Source organism: Carassius carassius, chromosome 37, assembly GCF_963082965.1.
Source record: "Carassius carassius chromosome 37, fCarCar2.1, whole genome shotgun sequence".
Taxonomy (NCBI): domain Eukaryota; kingdom Metazoa; phylum Chordata; class Actinopteri; order Cypriniformes; family Cyprinidae; genus Carassius; species Carassius carassius.
The window spans coordinates 19065452-19088034 of NC_081791.1; the positions used below are offsets into that span (position 1 = coordinate 19065452).

Here is a 22583-nt window from a genome sequence, read left to right on the forward strand (position 1 = left end):
TGAGCGGTTAGATGTTCTGTTCACAAAAGGTCCCAAAAGCCAAGGAACTTGCAAAAACAAGTTACTTTTCTCAAAGGAAAGGAAAGGAGAAAGAACAGAAAGCTATCTTTACGTTTTACTGTGGTGTGGTTAACCCTCTCTTAGGAACAACCTTGACTTTAGGAGAAGAGGAGAAAGGCCTGACTGAGACCCACAGCAAGACCTTCCCACCTGTGTGAAGGACAGGAGCCAGAGAAGACGCTTTAGTTTGGGTAACAGCACTCTCTCGTCCACTTTAAACTAGACAAAAACAGACCATCATCCTCCGAAATACATTATTTATGTGCAAGAGCATTCCAGAGGATCATAGAAAATTGGAGCTTGGCTGCGAATCAAAGCTCTGGTACGAGGGACTTTGAAGGAGGGAGGGAATATCGACAAGAAAATTGACAAAGACAGGCTGCTGGAATATGAAGTCTCTTCCAAAGAACCAGGGACGAACCGACCAGATTTTGGGCGCTATGGCAGATATGCTGACATCTCTGGCGATACCCAGTCAGAAGTGGGTGAGTGACTTCTGTGGCCTTTCACATTTGTACTTAGTTGTTGAACAATATTAATGCAACACACATGTGACTATTGCACAATTATATCTGTCCTTATTTTGTGCTTTGAGAAGCTTTAGGTTTTATTTTAAGTAGCATTTGCTTTCATATGTTTAAACAAAATTCGCATGTAACTCAAAATAATGAACGGCAGCTGGTTTTGCGTGTTTGGAGAACAATTCACATGCATTTAAAATTTCCTGTAACTTAGCATGGTCATTATCATAATTCACTGAGCAGTTCCTGTTATTTATTCAGAGATGATAAAGATTAACGGCCAGTGAAATCAGAAAAAGATGCATGAAGGATACGGTTATTGTCAGTCATCCAATCTAACTGGCTGGAGTCCTGTAATCAATGTGTTAAAAAAGGAACTATTTGCAGACGTGCTCCAGATTGTGTAATTGTACATTTAAATGTAAATGTGGAGTGTGTGCTTCCTCTGTACGTGTGTACAGCTTCAGAAAAAGAGTTGATAGAAAGATTAAATGACCCTTGTGAACACCCATGTTTAAAATGATTTCATAACAATCTTTTAAACGAGGAACACATAACAGATAGGAAAAGAATTAAGAGATAAACAATGAAGTCAGTCAGAGAATGACATAGGAGCATTTCGGAGGAAAACTATGCAAGACTGTGACGGGTTGCAGTGGCACATGACACGAAAGACACTCTCCTGGGTGTTTAGCAGGAATTTAGAGCACTTGCAGGCACAGGAAACAAGTGCTGATTAAGACATCTCCTCATAAACAAACACACGCATGGAGTCTTCTCAAAAAAGCTGTCAAGCTGTAGGTCTGACTGGCTCTTTACTGTTCTTAAAGGCTTTCCAAATATTTTATACTGATTTATGTAACTTTTTTTTTTTTTTAACTACTCTGGTGAACCTGTCACTCAAGACATGATAAGGGCATGAAGGAAAAAGGAGAATACCTTTTTACCCTTTTACTTAAACTCATAAACACACACACACACACACACACACACACACACACACACACACACACACACACACACACACACACACACACACACACACACACACACACACACATATATATATATACAGTTCAAATAGTTTAGAGCAACAATGCAGAGGGTTTAAAATACCACTCTTTTGCGTTTTTAGTTCCACTGCTCATTCCAAAATAAAGTCTGAGGAAGAAAACATTTGCGTGAGGAATGTTAAGATTGGATGGTAGAAACCTTCTGCTAAGAACATAAAGTAAATGTGACATACATAAAAAATTTCCCATTTCACTATCAGTCTATTGGATAAAGAATCCCCAAAATATTGTCGTTATCTTGCAGTTATAGTGATCTCTTAAATATTTTTCTCTAAAATCTTAATCTTTATTGTCAGTCTATAGTATTTGTTATGGCTCAACCTAGATAGGAGAACAGCACTATAAGCATACTAAATTTATGATGAATTAAATGGCAAAAATGTCCATCTATGTATATATATACACTCAAACATCTGGGGTCAGTAAGCTTTTCTTTGAAAGAAAGTAATATTTTAAACCAGCAAGAATGCATTAAATTAATCAAAAGTGACACCAACTGAGCATATTAGAATGATTTCTGAAGGATCATTTGACACTGAAGACTGACACTTATTCAGTTTTGCCATAACAGGAATAAATTGCATTTCATAATATATTAGTTTAATATATTAAAACAGTATTTTTTGTAATTGTAATAATATATCCCAATAGCACAATATTGCTGTATTTTACTGTATTTTTCATGAACTATAGAAATGCAACCTTCGAGGGCATCAGAAACACCATTCACAAACATCACTAAACTGAAACTATTATATGAACATTCTTTAATCATTGTGTGTGTGTCTGAGTGTGAAAATAGTAAATTATTAATTAAATCAGTAAATAATTAAATAAATACGACCCTGGCTGTGAAAACCCAGCTTAAAGTCATTATTTTGTGATTTACTGCTTTCTAAAATCATCCTTCGTAAGGTAAAGAAAATATATCTTGAACCTTGATATCTTTAATATTGACTGAGTAAGGCCATGCCAAAGACTGAAATCATAGTGTAATTAATGGTTGAAATCAAACTTTGATATTTCATCATTAGCTTTGAAGACTTTAGCCTGGTTTTCACAGACAGGGTCACAAATATCTAATATCTAAAATAAAATATGTAAATTAAAATCTCCCATCATTAAAGTTTATATTTTGACAGCTGAATATACACATTTCAAGTATAATTTGTGATTGTCCATCTTTGGTTGTAGAACTCAGAGAGTATTGAGCACCTGGGTGTGACACAGGAACAGAAAACAGGAAAACAACGCCCATGGGACACACAGGAACTGAACTGGGATGATATGTCCCGGGACAGCCTGGAAAAAGTACGAAGAAGAGACAGAGCAAGTAAGACACAACAACCATATTTGGTCAAATGTTGCTTGACATGACTATTAACAGGTTAAACATGCACAACAAGAGTTGCCAGTGATCAACTCCAACGTGATGGATATGGAGCCAAGGCACACTAAAAAAAGAAAAAAAAAACATGGAGTTTGAAGATTGACTTGGTGCAATCTTGACATTCAGTAACGAAGGAATGTATGCCAGTGTTCATGTTGATATAAGACCATGTTCCTGTTTAAAGCAGCTATCATTTCTGTTTGAACTACGTCTCACTTCCATGTGATATGAGGAGTTGTTTTGATCTGAGCAATATGCTTAATGATAGAGTGATATCCTTATTATGGGCTGAAAAAGGCGTCTTTCTGCTGCACTCAACCCGCAGTACAAACAAACATTCTGGCCTACAGTGTTTAGGGTTTGCCAAATATTTACAAGTGCAGTTAACACTATCAGCATGTTTTGGGTCCTCACATGAAATTATAATGGTTTCAGCATGGGCTGAAAATAACTTCACCGAAGATTTAAAGGTGTAGTTTGTTTCGCTGAAAAGTGTAAACACTGTGGCACTATCAAAACATTGATCTGTTTGTTTGACCATTCCATTAGCAGAATATTAGTAACAGATGCTGAACCAATGGCATGGGTTTGGGGATGGACTAACTGTTTGCCTAACCAATGGAAGACGGGGTGTGTAAGCAACCTGTTTGAAAACACTCAGTGAATGCTTCTCAGTACTCGGATGTTTCCTTGTTTCTCCAGCCTATGACCTGGATATCCTTGATGATGAAGATGTAGCATCAAAATAAATAAATAAATAAATAAATAAATAAACCAAGAAAGCACCTAAATAATACTAATAATGTATAGCGATGCAGTTGATCTTAAAACTTCACATCTAAGAAAATGTGTGCTATATAAGTTTTGTAAATGCATAAAGATGTTTAAAAATTCAGACATTTGAAAGAAAACATGGAAAAATAACAACTTGAATGAAATATAATATTTAAAGGGGTCATATGATGCAATTGAAATTTTTCCTTTCTCTTTGGAGTGTTACAAGCTCTCGGTGCATAATGAAGATCTGTAAGGTTGCAAAGACTAAAGTCTCAAATCCAAATATATATTCTTTATAAAAGTTAAGACTCTGCCAGAGAATGACATAGGAGGGGCGATATATTTCCAACGAGTGCTTGTTCGGCCAATCACAATGCACTGGGTCAGTTGGCCAATCAGAGCAGACTGTGCTTGTCGGAATGAGGGACTTTGTACAAACCCGATTCCAAAAAAGTTGGTACACTGTACAAATTGTGAGTAAAAAAGGAATGGAATAATTTACAAATCTCATAAACTTATATTTTATTCACGATAGAATATAGATAACATATAAAATGTTTAAAGTGAGACATGTCATGCCAAATATTGGCTCATTTTGGATTTCATGAGAGCTACACATTCCAAAAAAGTTGGGACAGGTAGCAATAAAAGGCCGGAAAAGTTAAATGTAAATATAAAAAACAACTGGAGGACCAATTTGAAACTTATTAGATCAATTGGCAACATGATTGGGTATAAAAAGAGCCTCTCAGAGTGGCAGTGTCTCTCAGAAGTCAAGGTAACTCATGCATACGTACGTACATAGTTTTAAGACATGTTTTACATTTAAGTCAAGGTAAATCATGCGAACATACGTACATAGTTTAACTGTGCGTTTTGCTTTTTCTTATAACAAGACTTTAACAACAATGCCAGTAGGTGAGAAGTAAATGTGTATTATGAGTGACTCACTGAATCATTCAAACGATTCCTTCAAACAAACGGATTCATTTAGAAATGAAACAACTGACATGAGTGAGTCATTGAATCATTCAATCAACAGTTTTATTCAAACATACTGCACTACATCCAGGAAATAAACGCCAGTAATGTGTTGGTTAAAGATGTGCAACAATCCAGTTTTTGTTTAATTCAGAAGGGCCTACTCTTGTTAATGTAACAAAACGCCTCAAGGTTACGTATGTAACCCTAGTTCCTTGAAGGAACGAGACGCTGCGTCTAGCGCTTTGGGGAACGTCCCTGACGAGACCGACTCTGAATATCGTGTGCAATCCGTCCATCGGAAAGGCGTGACGTCACGGGCGGGGTGACGTAGCGACCAGGAAGCTATAAAAGCACGTGCCGTGCAGCTGGCCTCAGCTTCGAGTAGGGAAGCAAGCGCCGGCAGGGGTGCCGGGAGTATGGCTTTGCGACGCAGCGTCTCGTTCCTTCAAGGAACTAGGGTTACATACGTAACCTTGAGGCGTTCCTTTTCAGGAACTCGAGCTGCGTCTAGCGCTTTGGGGAACGATGTGCCAACGCTGCCAGACTTCCAAATCCCTGCCTAGTGTGTATCCGAAGAGCACAGCTAAGACGAGAGAACAGAAGAGCCCGGCGGGGCTCGCATGTCAAGATTGTAAAATCGGACAAATGTGGAGGGCGTGGACCACCCCGCAGCGTTGCAGATGTCCAATAGGGACACACCTGCTGAGAAGGCCTTGGAGGCCGCCATACCCCGAGTAGAGTGAGCCTTGGCCCCCAAAGGAGGGGGAAGACCAGAGGACTCATAGGAGACGTTGATAGCCTCGACTATCCAACGACTAAGGGTCTGCTTGGTGGCAGGAAAACCCTTGTTAGTAGGACCGTAGCAAACAAGCAGTTGGTCGGATTTTCTCCACAGGGCAGCTCTGTGGACGTATGCGTCCAGTGCTCGCACTGGACACATACAGTTTAGCTTCTCTTGGTCTGGCTCCCGAAAGGGAGGAGGACAGAAGGCCTGCAGTACGATAGGTTGTGGTGTGACAGAGGGAACCTTCGGAACATAACCCGCTCGAGGGTGTAAGAATGCTTTGGCCATACCAGGGGCAAAGTCTAGGTAGGTAGGGGCCACCGAGAGGGCCTGGAGATCTCCAACTCTCTTTAGAGAGGTGATTGCCAGTAACAGGGCAGTTTTAATTGTTAGATGTCTGTCTGAGATGTCTTGAATTGGCTCGAATGGAGCTTTACAAAGAGCCTCTAGCACCACAACCAAATCCCAGGGGGGAACACGGGACCGTACTGGAGGTCTCAGCCTCAGTGCACCTCGGAGGAAACGTGTAACTAGGGGGTGTCTACCCACTGACTGATCATTGAAAGGGACATGGAAAGCAGCTATGGCCGCCACGTAAACCTTTAAGGTGGAGTGGGATAACCCCGCAGAGAGCCTGGCTTGTAAAAACTCCAGAACTGTACCAACTGGGCAGTTTGCTGGGTCAAGCTGGCGGTCTCTGCACCATGAAGTGAAGAGTTTCCACTTCAGGGCGTACAGTTTCCTCGTAGCGGGAGCTCTGGATTGGAGTAGGGTCTCAACAACCTCGGTTGAGAGACCAGCTGCTAACAGTTGTGCCCCCTCAGGGGCCACACCCACAGCTTCCACAACTCCGGGCGAGGGTGAATTATCATGCCCTACGCCTGTGAGAGTAGGTCTGTCCTGATCGGTATCTCCCACGGAGAGCCGTCGAGGAGCGAGACTAGATCTGAGAACCATGGTCGGCCCGGCCAGAACGGGGCTACTAATAACAGACCCGTCCTGGCGTACTCTCGCCAGAACTCCCGGGAGCAGAGCGATAGGGGGAAAAGCGTACAGACGAAGCCTCGGCCAGGTCTGTACCATAGCGTCCAGTCCCAGAGGAGCTGGATGAACTAGAGAGAACCAGAGGGGACATTGCGATGTCTCCTGAGTCGCAAAGAGGTCCACCTGGGCTGTGCCAAATACTCTCCATATCTGCTTCACCACCTCGGGGTGAAGCATCCATTCCCCGGGCCTCGGCCCCTGCCTCGACAGTATGTCTGCTCCCACATTCAACCTCCCAGGAATATACACTGCTCTGATCGAGAGGAGTTTGCCCTGGGACCACAGAAGGATCTGGTGTGCCAGCTTGTACAAGGGGCGTGAACGCAGACCCCCCTGGTGATTGATATAAGAGACCACTGATGTGTTGTCGGTGCGCACCAACACATGGTGACCTCTCAGGTCTGGGAGGAAATATTTCAATGCTCGATAGACTGCTAGCATCTCTAGGCAATTGATGTGCCATGTCAGATGGCGATCGCTCCACAGACCGCGGGCAGGGTGGCCACTCATGACCGCACCCCAACCGGTGAGGGACGCGTCTGTCGCTAGCGTTACACGGCGACAAGGAGCTCCCAGCACCGTGCCCTGATTCAAGAACCAAGGTTTCTTCCACATTTCTAAGGCACGAAGGCACCGCCGCGTGACCTTGATAACTCGAAGTGGATTTCCCCTCGGGGAAAAGCCCTTGGACTTGAGCCACCACTGTAGGGGTCTCATGTACAGCAGGCCAAAAGGTATCACGTTGGACGCAGCTGCCATCAGCCCTAACAATCTCTGGAATTGTTTGACAGTGAGTGACTGGCCTTCTTTGACTCTCTCGACTGATGTGAGGATCGACTCGATCCGAGCAGGAGACAAGCGTGCCTGCATCGTGGTCGAATTCCACACTACGCCTAGATAGGTGGTTCTCTGAACTGGAGAAAGTACACTCTTCTTGGCGTTTAGTCTCAAACCCAGCTCCCCCATGTGTGCGAGAACGACATCTCGATGTCGAACCGCCATCTGCTCTGATTGAGCTAGAATCAACCAATCATCGATATAATTTAGAATGCGGATGCCCTGCATACGGAGGGATACCAGAGCCGCATCTACACATTTCGTGAACGTGCGGGGTGAGAGTGCGAGGCCAAAGGGAAGTACTCGATATTGATAAGCTTTGCCCCCGAAAGCGAACCTCAGAAACCTCCTGTGTTGTGGAAGGATGGATATGTGGAAGTATGCGTCTTTGAGATCTATTGTGACAAACCAGTCCTCGGATCTGATTTGAGCTACCACCTGATTGACAGTGAGCATTTTGAACTTCAGTGGCATAACTGAGCGGTTCAGGAGACGTAAGTCTAAGATCGGACGCAACCCCCCATCCTTCTTTGGAACTATGAAATACCGGCTGTAGAATCCGGATTCCCTGTCTAGAGGAGGGACCACCTCGATGGCCTCCTTCCTTAATAGGGTATTCACTTCTTGTTCCATAACCAGAGCCTGCTGGGGGCCGACCACAGTCGGTGTAACCCCGTTGAACTTCGGTGGTGGATGACCGAACTAAATGCAATAGCCTCTTTCTATTGTACGCAGGACCCACTGAGATACATTTGGCAGTAGCTTCCACGCTGCTAAATAATCTACTAAGGGAATCAGTCTCTCGAGACTGACCTCTGGTGTAAGAGGCCCCCGAAGGGGCGGCGAGCATCCCAGCTCCGCTGCGCTCACGGGCGAAAATAACTGGGCGTAGCGCTCGCTGGAGGCCGCTGCGCCCTGAAACTCTGGCAGGGTTGGCAGGCCGACCTCCTGAGGGCACTGAGGTGAGGCGGGCACCGTATAATGAGGTGGACCGCGCTCTACCCCAGCAGGGGCTGCCCTCTGGATCCTGGCGTCAGGATCTTTTCGTCGAGGACTTCCGGGCTTCAATGACAGATCTTAAATCGGCTTTCGCCCTAGAAGCCCCCGACTCAGAGCGTCGCTGGGGCCCTCGGTCCCGATGTGGGGGAGCACGAGCGGCGACACTCTGTTTTTGTACTTCCCGGTATGAGGAGGCGGTATGTGGCGTGGTCATCTCCCGCCCAGATGCACCACGAGAGCGACGAGGGAGGATACTCTGGAACGCCGCCGCCTGTTTGCGTGCCTCCTGGAACCTGTCGACGACAGTGTTGACTGTGTCGCCAAACAGGCCCGAGGCTTGAAGCGGGGCGTCCAGGAGGCAGACCCTGTCTCTTTCCTTTATCTCTGACAGGGTCAGCCACAAATGCCTCTCCGCGGCCACTAAGGCTGCCATAGACCGCCCAATTGCGCGAGCGGTCTCTTTAGTGGCGCGGAGGGAGAGATCAGCGGTCTTTCTGAGTTCTTCTATATCTCCAGACTTAATCCCCTCCCCCTCATCGACATCTCTCAGCAGGTCAGCCTGATAAGCTTGAAGGACTGCCATAGTGTGAAGGCAAGCCCCAGCCTGACCTGCTGCCACATAACCTTTGCCCACTAGCGATGATGTAACTCGAAGAGGCTTAGTGGGCAATGTCGGAGCCTTAAGAGACGATGCCGAACAGACGCTCGACCCGTGGCATCGCTCTATAACCCCGCTCTCCAAGCCCCATCACGTTGCCATAATATAGTGAATCGGGGCCGAAGAGGCGGGTTGAATAAGGGTGGTTCCACGATCTTGACAACTCATCGTGGAGATCGGGAAAATATGGAAGACTCCGACGTGGAGGTGGTTGCCTCGGCCGCAGAAAGCGTTCGTCTAGCTTGCTTCTCTGCGGCTCGGTTTGTTTTTCAGCAGGCCATTCGATTTTTAATTTATCTACTGCTCGCGTAACCACCTCCAACAGCTCCTCATACTGGGGCGACAGGGGTGGCGAATCCCCAGCAACCGACTCCACATCGACCTCCTCGGAGGAAGAGAGGTGAAGAGTTGATCCCTCACCCTGGGGGGAAGAAACCGACGAGCGTGCTTCCGAACCCAGGGTTTGGGCGCCGGATCTGGCAGATAAGGAAGGAGATAAGGACTGGCCCGTCTCCATTCCCTCTGACAGATCCACCTGCGATCCCCACGAGTGCAGCAGCCGCTCTGCCTCGGCAGAAGCGGGGCCAGCACCGCGAGGAACGCTGGTGAAGGCTCCCTCCTCGAAGAGAGCCCTCCGGGATCGAAGCGTCCGCATTGGCAATCGCTCGCAATGCGGACAGTCGGCCCCCTCGAGAGCCGACTCAGCGTGCTTCGATCCCAGGCAAGCCACGCACAGACTGTGTGTATCCCCGCTCGTAATGTAGCGAGGACAGGGAGGAACACACAATCTATAACGTGGCTTGGAATCGCCCTTCATATGTTTGGTCTTTTGCTTTAGTTTTGGCATATTGAGCTGTTTTAGCGATCTTTTAATGGCTAAGGGACAGACAACAATAAATAGGACCAACGGGACAGACTTTTGACATGCACACACAGAGCGCTTGCTGACAGACGCGAAGCTGAGGCCAGCTGCACGGCACGTGCTTTTATAGCTTCCTGGTCGCTACGTCACCCCGCCCGTGACGTCACGCCTTTCCGATGGACGGATTGCACACGATATTCATAGTCGGTCTCGTCAGGGTCGTTCCCCAAAGCGCTAGACGCAGCGTCTCGTTCCTGAAAAGGAACTATACATATTCACTGGCGATATTATGTCTTACATGTTACTTATTATAATTTTTTTGTTTATTGAAATATGTTTACTGTTGTGGTGAATATCAGCATGGCCTGCACGGTAATATATTTGTTGACAGCTGGATGCAATTACAGCTGGAAAATTATGTTTTTTTATATGTGTTATTATATTAACTGCATTCCAACAATGAAAGTCTGAAGGGGGAAATAAGGCTAATGATGTGTTTTGGGGTGAATTTATGGTGAGTGTAGATAAGTTGAGGTAACAGTGCTCTTATCAGATTGGCTCTGTCACAGGTCTGAGCAGGTTTTAATGAACCACACCCTGGAACTGTACTGCCTGAACTGATAATCAAACTTATTTAATCAAGTTGTAGAGAGGAAATGATCTTTGCTAATCTTCCATGATGAAAACTGGATGAAACGCTGCTCTGAACAGCTTCCAGATAGGAGACCCACTTGCCTGCCTTTGGCCAATGTCAGGAAAATGCACTGCTTGTTGTAACTATGATTATTTGGAGTTAAATGCATTAAATTGAGTTCATCAGAACAAAAAAGAACTTTGTAGTCAGATTGGCGCTGAATACTGAGGTATGTGACATGTAGCCAAATTACTAACTGTACAGGATGAGCCCCTAGGATGTTTGTCGCAAATTAGACTGCTTAGATGAATTGCAGTGTCAAAGCTGTAGCTTCTAAATATTAGTTTAAGACATACCAAGAGCAAGCACCAATGCCCATTTAATCAGGGTTGCTTCTTGAACTTATGTAATTTTACTTATTTTGTTTATGTTGATGCTGTAAATGAAAACAAAGAATTGTAAATCATAAATCATAAGCGATGACCGAAATGACTACTTCTCAGTAGGATAGTTCAACCCAAAATGAAACTCTTTTGCATGTGATTTATTCACTATTATGTCATTCTAAACCTGTATAAAATTATTGGAGCAATAGACAAGTTCTGAAGAGACTGTAGCTATTTCAATTACACTGAATGAGGACTAAAGCTTTCAAGCTTCAAACAAGGATGTAAAAGCACCATTATGTGTCATAAACACCAAAAGTAATCCATGACTCCAGAAGTCTTCTGCAGCTACTGTACACACTATTCACTGATAATCTTGTCTTCCAGTGAACCATTAACTACCGTGTATCTATCCCCAAAATTAATTAAGTATCCAGAGCTGTGTTTCCCAAAAGCATCATAGGCCTAAGTAGATCGGCGAAAGAATTGGCACCAGTGGTCTCTGTGATCTACTTATGATAACAATGCAGATCAGTTCAGTCCAATTGAATCAGTGAGTCATTCAGACTGGTTTTGCACACTGATTAATTAAGAAGATACAAATCAAAATAATGATTGGTTTACAAATAAGACAATACTGTTTCTTTAATGAACGTACCAAAGTACGCTTCAAATGAATAACGATTAAAAGGAATCGTTCATCCAAAAATGAAATTTGCTGAAACCCTCTGCCATCCATAAATACACATTATATACCTTATACATAGACCTTTAAATCAGATGTTTCTCTTTCAAAGCTATTAATAAAGGCTTCAGTACATGCAATTGAATCCTGTTGACAATAGCAAATGGAAGACATTATTCATTTGTCTCCTTTTGTTTTTCACAGAAATAATTTGATTTGGAAGGTGAGTTAACAATGACACAATTTTTGGCACAACTGTTTCTTTAATAGCAGCCCGTTTAACCAAATAAGTTCTCAAAAGAACTTTAGCCATTTTGTAAGATGCCATCTCTTCAAGTTAGTACTTTTCAGTTCCCCATCAATAAGATCTGAAGGTCTCAAAGTGAAATTTCCATTCCTTGCTTTGTCTATGGCTAAAGAGGCCCCTGCAGTACTAGAAGAGCTAGAGGCACAGGAGATCACCCATCTGTTAAAGATTAGAAACAAGATGTCGTTTAGCAGCTTCAGTGGATTCACAGGACAGTGCCAGCATTCACTAAATCACATGCAGAGACATGTAGCTTGCACACATTCACCCTCTTTTTTTACTCCGTTTTCTTCTCTTCCTTACCAAAAACTTATGTCCAGCAGTCCATTCAGGACATTTCATTGGATAGAAGCCCTCAAATCTTCACTAAATCCTCAAACTTCACTTTCCACTCTAGGAGTCTTGAAGCACGTCATGTACGGTAGCTCTTTCATAACAGGGTTGACTGTGGATGATGACACAAATGTTCAAAACGATATGTATGCCCTTCAGTTCCTTTCTTTTGTCTGGTTGAATACTGGAAATCCACAACAAAAGGAGGCAGCTAAAGCAGATTTTTTCAAGGTGAATGGCTCAAATTAACAGTTTCCTGGGCCTATAACCTCAGATACTAAGAGTGACGTAACCAGATCCCTGTGCTGAGGGCATTGGCATTGAGGGCATTGAGAATTATTTGTTGTTCATAATTTTTGTATTATACATTTTAGTGGTTCATGTGCGTTCAAGGCTGAGTCTCATAACTCTAGCGCAGTATTTTTGGTTCGTAATTATTTATTCATTTTCTTCATTCATTATTTAGTTGCAGCAAAGCTGTTTGGCTCTGTCATGTGTTGCTGATGTATCTTTCTCATGCATTCAGAAAATAATCATGCTTTCATCGCTGCAGTAGAAGATGCCTGCTGTGCAAACAAAGATTTTTTTGGGTTGCTGATATTTGACATAAAACATTATGTAGCGCGTATCTAAAAAAACCCTCTATATATGGTTTGCTCTGCAAGAAATGTTCATCCATTCATAAGATGGCCCATTATAAAGATCCCCTTTCCACATATTCCTTAGACTAAAACAGCTGGGGGAATGTGGAGTCAGAATTCCTAAGAGACCCATAGGCTAAACGAGTCCCAACCTTAAAAGGGCCTTTGTTACCACAGCTTTGGAGCTACACTGCCATGCTGGGGAAAATTGGTGGTGGTTGCCTCAGGGTTTTCCAGTGTGTGTGTGTGTGTGTGTGTTTTCATGTCTATATGTTTTATTGAGCATGTGTAATGCATGTCAAACCTTTATTAGAACATAAACATTGACATTTATTGCTACAGTGCGTCTATCCAACCTAACTTCCAGAATTCAGAACTGAAGTAGCGGCATCCTTTAAATTAATAAGAAAGAATTTGCCACACCCCACAGATAATTGAGTGGAAATGACAGAATTAGACATTTACTGAATTAAAAAAAGTCAGAGGTAATGCATTTTGGGAAGTGGTAAGTCCTTCCACCTTAGTCCAGAAAAACTTATCTTTTGGTTGTTTTATTTCTCATTCTATCATTCTGTTTAATAATGTTCTGTCATTCTGTCCTTTTATCGTTTTATATACACTGCAATATAAAAGTTTGGGGTCCGTTTTTTTCGTACAAGAAATTGATACTTTTATTTACCAGGAATACATTAAATTAATCAAAAGTGACAGGAATAACTTTTACACATCTTAAATGCATCAAAGATGGGTTTTCAGCAGTTTCCACAACATATTAAGCAGCACAAGTGTTTTCAACATTAAAAAATAAGAAGAAATGTTTCTTGAGCACCAAATAAGCATATTTGAATGATTTCTGAAGCATCATGTGATATACTGAAGATTGGAGTGGCTGCTGAAAATTCAGCTTTGCCATCACAGGAACAAATTACAGTTTAGAATATATTAAAACCTATGATGCCTGTTAGCTGTCATTCTCTCTAGTTCTGTTATTCTATCTGTCTTACTATGTTTTCTTCCCTTAAATCCTATAAACTTCAAGAATTGTAAACTATTTTATTTGGCTTTGTCAAGCCAACATTCAGTGTTTATCTAGTCAAAGTTTGCCTGTCTAGTTCAATGATTGTAAGGAATTTCTAATTTAATATAATTTTCATTTGAATTCTACTTAATTACATTGAAATTCAAATTGCAAATCTTTATCATCTTGCGACCACAGTTCAAATTCATATTCATTCAAATTCATTCTCAGCTTAATTTCTAAATGTTAAAAATATGTGGCTCTAAGCTTTGCACATCATGGGAAAAAAAAAAACAGAAAAAAGATGTCTATATAGAAAGAATAGACATACAACTAAATCCAATCCAAAAACAAGAGTTGATAAGGAGCACCACTATTCTCTCGAGTTAATGCTCCAGAGCAGGAGACACATTGATAAACTGCTGGCCTCCAGGCCAGAAGCCAAACCTTCACACCCAGTAACCATCAGTCATCATCCTCTCAATCAGCTCCTAGAACAGTTGTGTCAGGAACATCGTAAAGCTGTAGGGCTGTTTGTATATTTCTTGGCATGGTGTTTATCCACTGGATGTTGATATATGGTAACTATTGGGTGAGATGTATCCCATTGTTGAAAGATCTGTGGTTTAGGATGGAGTCTGGGAATCAGATGGGTCATGTGGTAGACGCTGGTCTGTTTTGTTTTGCCTCTTTGGTGCTAACTGTTGCTTTGTTGGTCATTAATCAGAGCAGAGGTTGCTACACCTTCACCACAAATGCCTTAGCCAAGTCCTCATGATGAACAGCGCTCTGGGGATATGTCTTTGATCTGAAGATGAGAAAAGGGTAGCCTGACATTGTTGATTCATTGACTTTTTGGCTACAGGGTTGAGAGAACAGCATTCATGCAGACAAAGACAGCGTTCTGCAGAGATCTGATCTAATGATCTGCTTCTATATGTATCAGGGAACAAAACTGGTCTACTGATGGCATTTCCACACTGTGATGTTTTATGAACAGAAATCCCAGGATGAGATAAAGGACAGAGAGGAAATGCATGCTGTTCTAATCATCAGAATATGGAAATGGTAGCAGAAGTAGTTTGGACTCTGTGTGTAGTATAATTTTTAAACAGATATACCTTACATAAACTCGTTGTATGGACTGTGTTGCATGTCTAGATGGTAAGAAGGATTGTGTTTACATTTTATTAACCTATATGTTTAAATATCTCATCACTAATCTTAGAAAATCCTGAAAATACTCCCCAGCACATCTTAGCGGCTAGATTTATAGGATCTGGGGGAGAGTATTCAGCTGAGGTTCATCTGTTTAAGTACAGTATGCAAAGGATGGGGAGTTCTGGTGCAAGGGATTGTAGGAGGCACCGCTATATGTTTCCCATCAGTCTACACACACACAGTTGACAGCATGTAAGTAAGTATGTCTATTAATGACATGTATTTAAATGTGCATTTGTGTCTCCTTTTCAGTTCATTTTATTGACCACATCCTGCTGAATTGGAATAAGCCATGTTGATGGCTCCATTCTGAGGATAGATTGATCTTGATAGACTCGATTCAGTTCTAAATGGTGCATATACCTTGTATCTGAATGTGTGTGTGTGCACATTTTTGTATATATTTTTGTGAGAGTCCTGGCCAATCTCTTGGCTGGGGTTGGGAGACAGACCAGCAAACAAAGTGCAGAGCATAAAACACCAGCTCACTGCAGCCAGCCGGCTTTCTGCCAGCTGTCTCCCTGTTCTCCCACACTGCTGCCTATTCATGCAGGCCTTAATTGGAGCTCCTGCTTTTAGAAAGAAAAAGAATGAGAATTTGAGAGGTCTGAACATCCCAATAAAAACACACTGCACAGTAGGATTTAGAATGGGTTGGAGAAGGGGAATGAAAAAACTAAGTCACTCTACTTCATTTTCATCTGTACATGTTGATGTAAATGAACTTAGGACAGCTGTATTGGTCACTGCATGATTGCATAATTGCATATTTAAGCTTGCTGACCTTGAACCCTCTACTACTAACATTTTCACTGTTCCTGTAACTGTCAAAGCTGTCAGACCTTGAACCATTGTTTGTGTAATTAGCATGCAGTGAGCAACGCCAGAATCCATCATCATCAGTATGTGCAAAAACAAGGAGGGGAGTGGGCAAGCAGAGCCAACACTACTTTAAGCTATTTGTCAATATTTTTTTCATTTCATGTTCTTAAATGCAGAGGTGGGTAGTAACGAGTTACATTTACTTCGTTACATTTACTTGAGTAATTTTTGGGGGTAACGAATACTTTTCGGAGTATATTTAAAGATGGGTACTTTATACTCTTACTTGAGTAAATTTTTGGGGAAAAATCTGTACTTTTACTTCGTTACTGTGGGCGACGCTCCTCTCGTTACTTTATCTTAATGCAATAAATGTTATAATGCTTCAGTTTATTCCAAACGCGCCGTCTACTTTTCTCTGGGCAATGAGTGATGCCCATTCGTGAATGATTCATTCTTTTGAGTCAATTCTGTTCAAAGGCTTGATCAAACCAATTGGCAAACGAGTGAATTGGTTCATGAATCAGTTTGAATGAGTCGTTCAGTTCCCTGCCGCACGCGCTGAGCGTCTGAAGTGGTTCACTCGGAGTTGTAACGTTTAAGAACAGAAAGAGCGTTGAAAACGTGGCTGGAACTGCACTGAATTGAAATCTGCAAAGGTTATTATTTGCTAGCGATGGAGATCCTTATTAGATGAACACCGCGTGTGCCGTCTACTGTTTAACAGGTAATAACTTGGGCTACATTCGATTACAGTACACGATACCACTGTGACATTAGTTTGTTGTACGTGTGTGGCTTATAACAGAGGGGAGTCAAGTTGAATAAAGCTTCCAAAAGACAAAAAATAGCCGATTAAGATTTTATTAATTTTAATACAATCACACTGGTGCAAGTACGTTCAGCGAGTCATATTATCAGCTGCTAAATTCAGATCTGTGATTGCTTGCTGGCGCTGAGCCAGAGATAGATGCGTTTATACAGCGCTGCCCATTATAACAAATCACACATGATTCTTTTGAGCTTATTAAAGCATTGGCCAATCAGAGGCGTTCAGATGAGTCATCGCTAAAATGCCGGTGCTTCCTTCACTCGCTCCTGACTGAATACCTCTTTCTGGCGAATTCTCTCGCAGAAACAACAAAGTGCAGATGTGTGTACGAATCTTTAATTAAGATATTGATTTCACAGTGTTAACAGTTTCAGTGATTTTAATGGGAGTTTCTGAGAGTGATTGAAATCTAGACTGTCAGTGAAAATTATCTTTAATAATGTAAATGTTATTTGCTCTCTTTCTGAACAATGAAAGATTAGTAGCAATATTTATATCACATTAACTTTCAATGTTAAAAACACATTTAATATAAAGTCAGTCGTATTAAAAATATGCTATGGCATGACACCTATATCTGTTACTTAAGTAAACAGACAGGGTTTTATAATAAATTACATAAATTATAGTAAAGGCTGATGAAATATATACATTTATACACGCACACATACATTACATACATTTTATCTATATATCTAAATAAAAATAGGCTCAGTATATATGACCCAAAGTAACTAGTAACTAACTACTTGAGTAGATTTTTTATCCGATACTCTTTTACTCTTACTCAAGTAACTATTCAAGACTAGTACTTTTACTTTTACTTGAGTAAATATTTCTAGAAGTACTTTTACTTTTACTTGAGTACAGTTTTTGGGTACTCTACCCACCTCTGCTTAAATGTGAGTGGACATTGATAAATGTAGACGTGTTTGAAAATTATATTTGCGGTTTTGTATTGTATATTCTTGTGTCTGAATGCAGTATGTATGAGAATGAGTGTGGATGAGTTTACGTGTGTGCTTGAATACAGTTTATGCATGCCGGGGCAGACTCATAAATGGAGGCAATGAAGTGGGGAGAATAAATAAATAAATAAATAGAAACAGGAAAGGGTGAGGGAAGAACAGAGGGAGAGGAAGAGGAATGAGAAGATAAAAAAGACTTGTATGGGTTTTAATGCACTATTCATCTCACATTCTTTCTTTGGTTCTTTTACCCTGTTGCCATGGAATTTTAAGATTTATCTGTGCTGATGGATTACAATATTCAAATGCCAGACATTATTTATTACAACCTTAAAATTGTGTTGTTGACCTGTTCAGCATAGGAAAGTGCCTTTCAGATTCTGCACATTCTTGTAAGTTTAACAGAAAAATAAGATACTGTAAAAACCTGTCTATTGGTTAACCAGACATTACATTATTGTATTTTCAATCAGAAATTATATGGAACAAATGTTACCAGCAGCTTACCTTAGAGGTTTCTGGATGTCCCTGTCTCACATTGAGTTGTATTTGTGTTTTATTTTATTAATATGCTTAAATAACAAAGAATTATTACTAATATTAAAATTATTATTAATATATATTATATGTATATATAATTAGAAAACTATATGTCTTTGTATAATTATTTATATATTATAATTAGTATAGTAATTTATATATATATAATTGTTGTGTTTTGCTGTAAAAAAACAAAAAATCAGAATAAAAGTGCAGTGAATTTAACAGTGCATATTTTCATCAGACACTCTTAGAAAGACCAATGAATAGGCTGAGTGTCTACAAATCACAGAGAGAGATTCTTTAGAGGGGTAAAGACTTGCCCAGGCACAAAGTTTACACTCCCTCTACTGATCAGAGATGTAAATGCAATCCATACTGACAGCATAAGCATTTAGTGTGAGCCTTGTTATTTATCATAAGATCACATGGTTGAGATATAATAAAATGTTTTTACAAAGTAAATACAATGCAAAAGATTATATTCTTCCCTATACCTGTTTAGGCAGCTATTGTACACTGTGTTGGTTTTGAGGGAGGTATCTGCCTCTGAAATGATTCACTTGCATGCCTTTAAAGAAACAACATGCTTTACCTCATCTGAAAGAGCAAACAAAACAAGCGCTCAGAACAGCTTAACCAAATTTACACTCCTGTCATGGTTAATTTCCTCAAGTATTGCAAAGAGAGAAAGCAAACTGGTTAACGAGGAAGAGAGGAAACTTGACTCGTGATCGTATACAAACAACACCATGCAAGCTACTTGTTGTCATAGCCATGCAACTCCTCCCTTTTGGTCAGCAATGTACACTTGAAGTGAGAAGGAACAATAATAGGACAGGACTGCTTGTTTGATGTGTGGCGTTAGTCTTTGCATCCTATGGTGTGCCTTTGGAATGGCTTTTTCAGTTTCAATTTAATTTGTCTTCCTTTTAGCCAAATCAAAATAGTGTTTGTTCTGTTTGTAGTTGGATTATAGATTATAAGAGAAAAAATGCATTATTCTTGCGAGTAAAATCCTCTGCCATTCACGCCAGGCAGACTACTGCGTGATGGGTTGCGGTTTACAACACTGCAACCTGGTGGAGTTGTTATGGGGCTGACAGCAATTTGCTGTAACAAAGTAATGTCATTCGTTGGCACTGAGAGTTTCCGATTTGAGGTGACAAGAGTGACAGTGATGGGCCGACTAAGTTGTTTACATGCAGGTTTATAAGGGAGCCACAGCAGGTTTTGAATAGTCAAGCTACAGTTTCCATCTGCCTGTCCAAAAATGACATTATGAATTAACAAATAATGTAGGATTAATAATGTATGTCACATGTCATCTCTGTCTTTCAGAGGAAGCACACAATGCTGAGGCTAATGGTAGTTTGATTAATATGTAGAATGCTGAACAAAGCCAATCTACAACCACATTATCAGGTCTGATAGTCTGCCTTAGAACTGGAATGATTGCTGACGTCTGACTAAAAATATGTCCAAAAAGTGTCCAAAAATATTAATGAATAAATTATTGCTTTAATCTGAATAAAACCACATTTTTGAATAGCATGCAAACGCACTTACTGTCTAACATGCAAGATATTTTGTGCTTGTAATGACAGCCTCAACTGTAAATTATTTTATATACGAAACAGGTGGTTTGCCTTTGATGCATTGTGTGTATTCTGCATGTGGTCATCTCAGTCCTGATGTTTTATTTTCCTGGTGGGGGAAATGTTTGTTGGATTCTTTAGTGAATTCTCCATTCTCGTTGGCTGTATTGCACTTACATGGAGCCTCTCTGCTTTTCTGCAATAGACACCTTTAATTGGCCTCTGGAGAGAGACTAATTCCATCAACACACACACACACACACACACACAGACACACACACACACACACACACACACAGACACACACAGACACACACACACACACACACACACACACACACACACACACACACACACACACACACACACACACACAGACACACACAGACACACAGACACACACACACACACACACACACACACACACACACACACAAACTCAGCAAAATCCCCAGCTGCTCATGTACTCTAGAAGAGGCTTGCACTCCATTTCCTGCTACTTTTCACCATTAGCATCACATTCCTACACACATTTTGCTTACACGCGCCTTGTCTGTTTATAGAGCTTTTCACACTTGACACTCTTTAAGGGATAGTTCACAGAAAGTTGAAAATTCCGTCATCATGTACTCAGTTTTCTAATTTCTCTCTTGTTCTGAACACAGAAGAAGATATTTGAAGAATGTTGTTAACTAAACAGTTTTGGTGACAATTGACTTAGATTGTATGGACAAAAAACAAAACAAAACACATTTCTCACATTTTAGTAGTTTTATTTAACTCAACTATTGTTTAAAAAATTCAGCAACATGGAATCATCATTTATTAATAAGCCATATATTGGTTTTTAAGCAATAGCTGAGCAGCACGTTGGTCAAACATTTAACCCAACTGCTGAGGCAAAAAAAAACAGTCGCTGGGTTTGTCCATATTGAACCCAACTTGAGTTGTTTTTAACCCAGCATTTTTTAAGAGTGTAAAAGTTGCCAGGTTGAATCCATCTTTTATGGATTTATCAGGATTTATTTTAATTTTCTATAAAATATATTTATTCATTTTTGTGGCAATTGTGCTTTTTTTATTAAACATATGGGATGGAAATAATTCATATGTAATATTTTATTTTATATTAATTTTACATACACTTGGATGGAAACTAGCTATGCATTAGACAAAGCAGTATATCATCAACTTTAAAAACTGCTTGTTCATCTGAGAAAATGACACTATGTAGATCTCTCGTAGTCACAAGTGTTCTAAAACATACAGCAAAAATAATATTCTCTTCAGTTCACATATTTGTCATTCAAAATTTTGAACTATTCTCTCATATGCTAAAATTGAACAGTTTGTGAAAGTTTGGGGTACTCAGGTAGTTTAAGGATTGGTAAACAACTCTTATATTCAATCCTAATTATTATTGCTAATAAAACTGGCTTTTACAACTGGTTAAGTCTGGTAGGGAAAGCCCTTAGGTCAGCTTTACCTCAATAACAATACCACACTGGTTGTGTTGAAATGACATTGTAAGTCACCAATGCCGCAACAGAACATTCAATCAGAGGTGACAGGCACACAAACTCACACTCACGAGCTTGTATCAAAGCCTTCAGGATACATAACACAGACACATATGATCAAAACCTATAAACATACTATTTGAAACATGATATCTGCATTCACCACACCCAACTCTGTGTGTCTTCCCAGGTCTGTAACTTTCAAAACTAATCAAACGGCAGCTATCTTTATCCCGACGCCCTCGTGTTCTGTAAACCCTGTGTACAGTAAACACAGCACACCAGTTCCTCGTCACAGCAGGTCTGTGAATTGTCTCTGAGTGGAGGTAGTTGTAGAGATACTCTATTAGCCTTGTATTCCTGAAATAATTACCACATGCAATCGATCTCACATTCAGATTTTATTTTCCACCTTGTTAATCTTGGATGTGACTCATGAGGGTTCGAATTAGGACCAGCCGTCTGAGATCTTCTAAAATGATGTGCTAAAAAATTCCAAGAGAGATGGTTGAATAGAATGGAGAGCAGAGAGAGAGAATTTTGAGAAGAGTAATACAAGATGAAGGGGATAATAGGGGGAGTGGGAGCTGTATCCTAGAATAGCCAGCAAGTCGAGCTGCTAACTCCGCCCCCTCACCCCCCTCTTCCTCTCACTCGCTCTTACTCTCTCTCTGGCAGTCTTACAGTCTGTCATTTGAGCAGACAGTGAGAGCAGGAGGGAGGCAAAACTGGGAGTCTGAGCTTTGCTTTTGCCTGCTGTTGACTAGTCTTGTGCAGTGACAACTCGAGACTGGACATCTGGACGGTGTATGATTCTATACCAGACTAGCAGGACATTCTCTCCTCTTAGGATTTGTTTTGAGGTTCTCCCCCACACCTCTTTGGAATTACCGCTACAGGGATATCCCTGGCATGAATATGCGTGTGTGATGTGCCATGCCCATGCCTGCTAATCTTGTGGTCAGTGACTGGGGTAGACCATGAAGGGGGGCCACCACCATCGGGGCTGCGCCTGCCACCACTTGTTTCGAAAAGTCCTGGCAAAGTGCGGCTGCTGTTATGCCCGGGTCAGAGGTCAGTGACTTTTAA

At 41.2% G+C, this 22583-nt stretch overlaps 1 protein-coding gene across 3 annotated transcripts in view; it reads left to right on the forward strand.

Moving 5' to 3' along the window:
* Positions 1 to 22583, forward strand: part of arhgef25a (Rho guanine nucleotide exchange factor (GEF) 25a) — a 74353-nt gene continuing 51770 nt past the window's right edge. The window contains exons 1-2 of one of the 3 annotated variants that reach the window (XM_059528006.1): positions 1 to 545; positions 2849 to 2987. In XM_059528006.1, the coding sequence (XP_059383989.1) occupies positions 450 to 545; positions 2849 to 2987 (235 nt within the window). In that variant the 5' untranslated portion in view covers positions 1 to 449. Of the gene's footprint in view, positions 546 to 2848; positions 2988 to 22183; positions 22569 to 22583 lie in introns of those variants that run through there. The other 2 variants (XM_059528009.1, XM_059528008.1) reach the window with 2 other exon arrangements.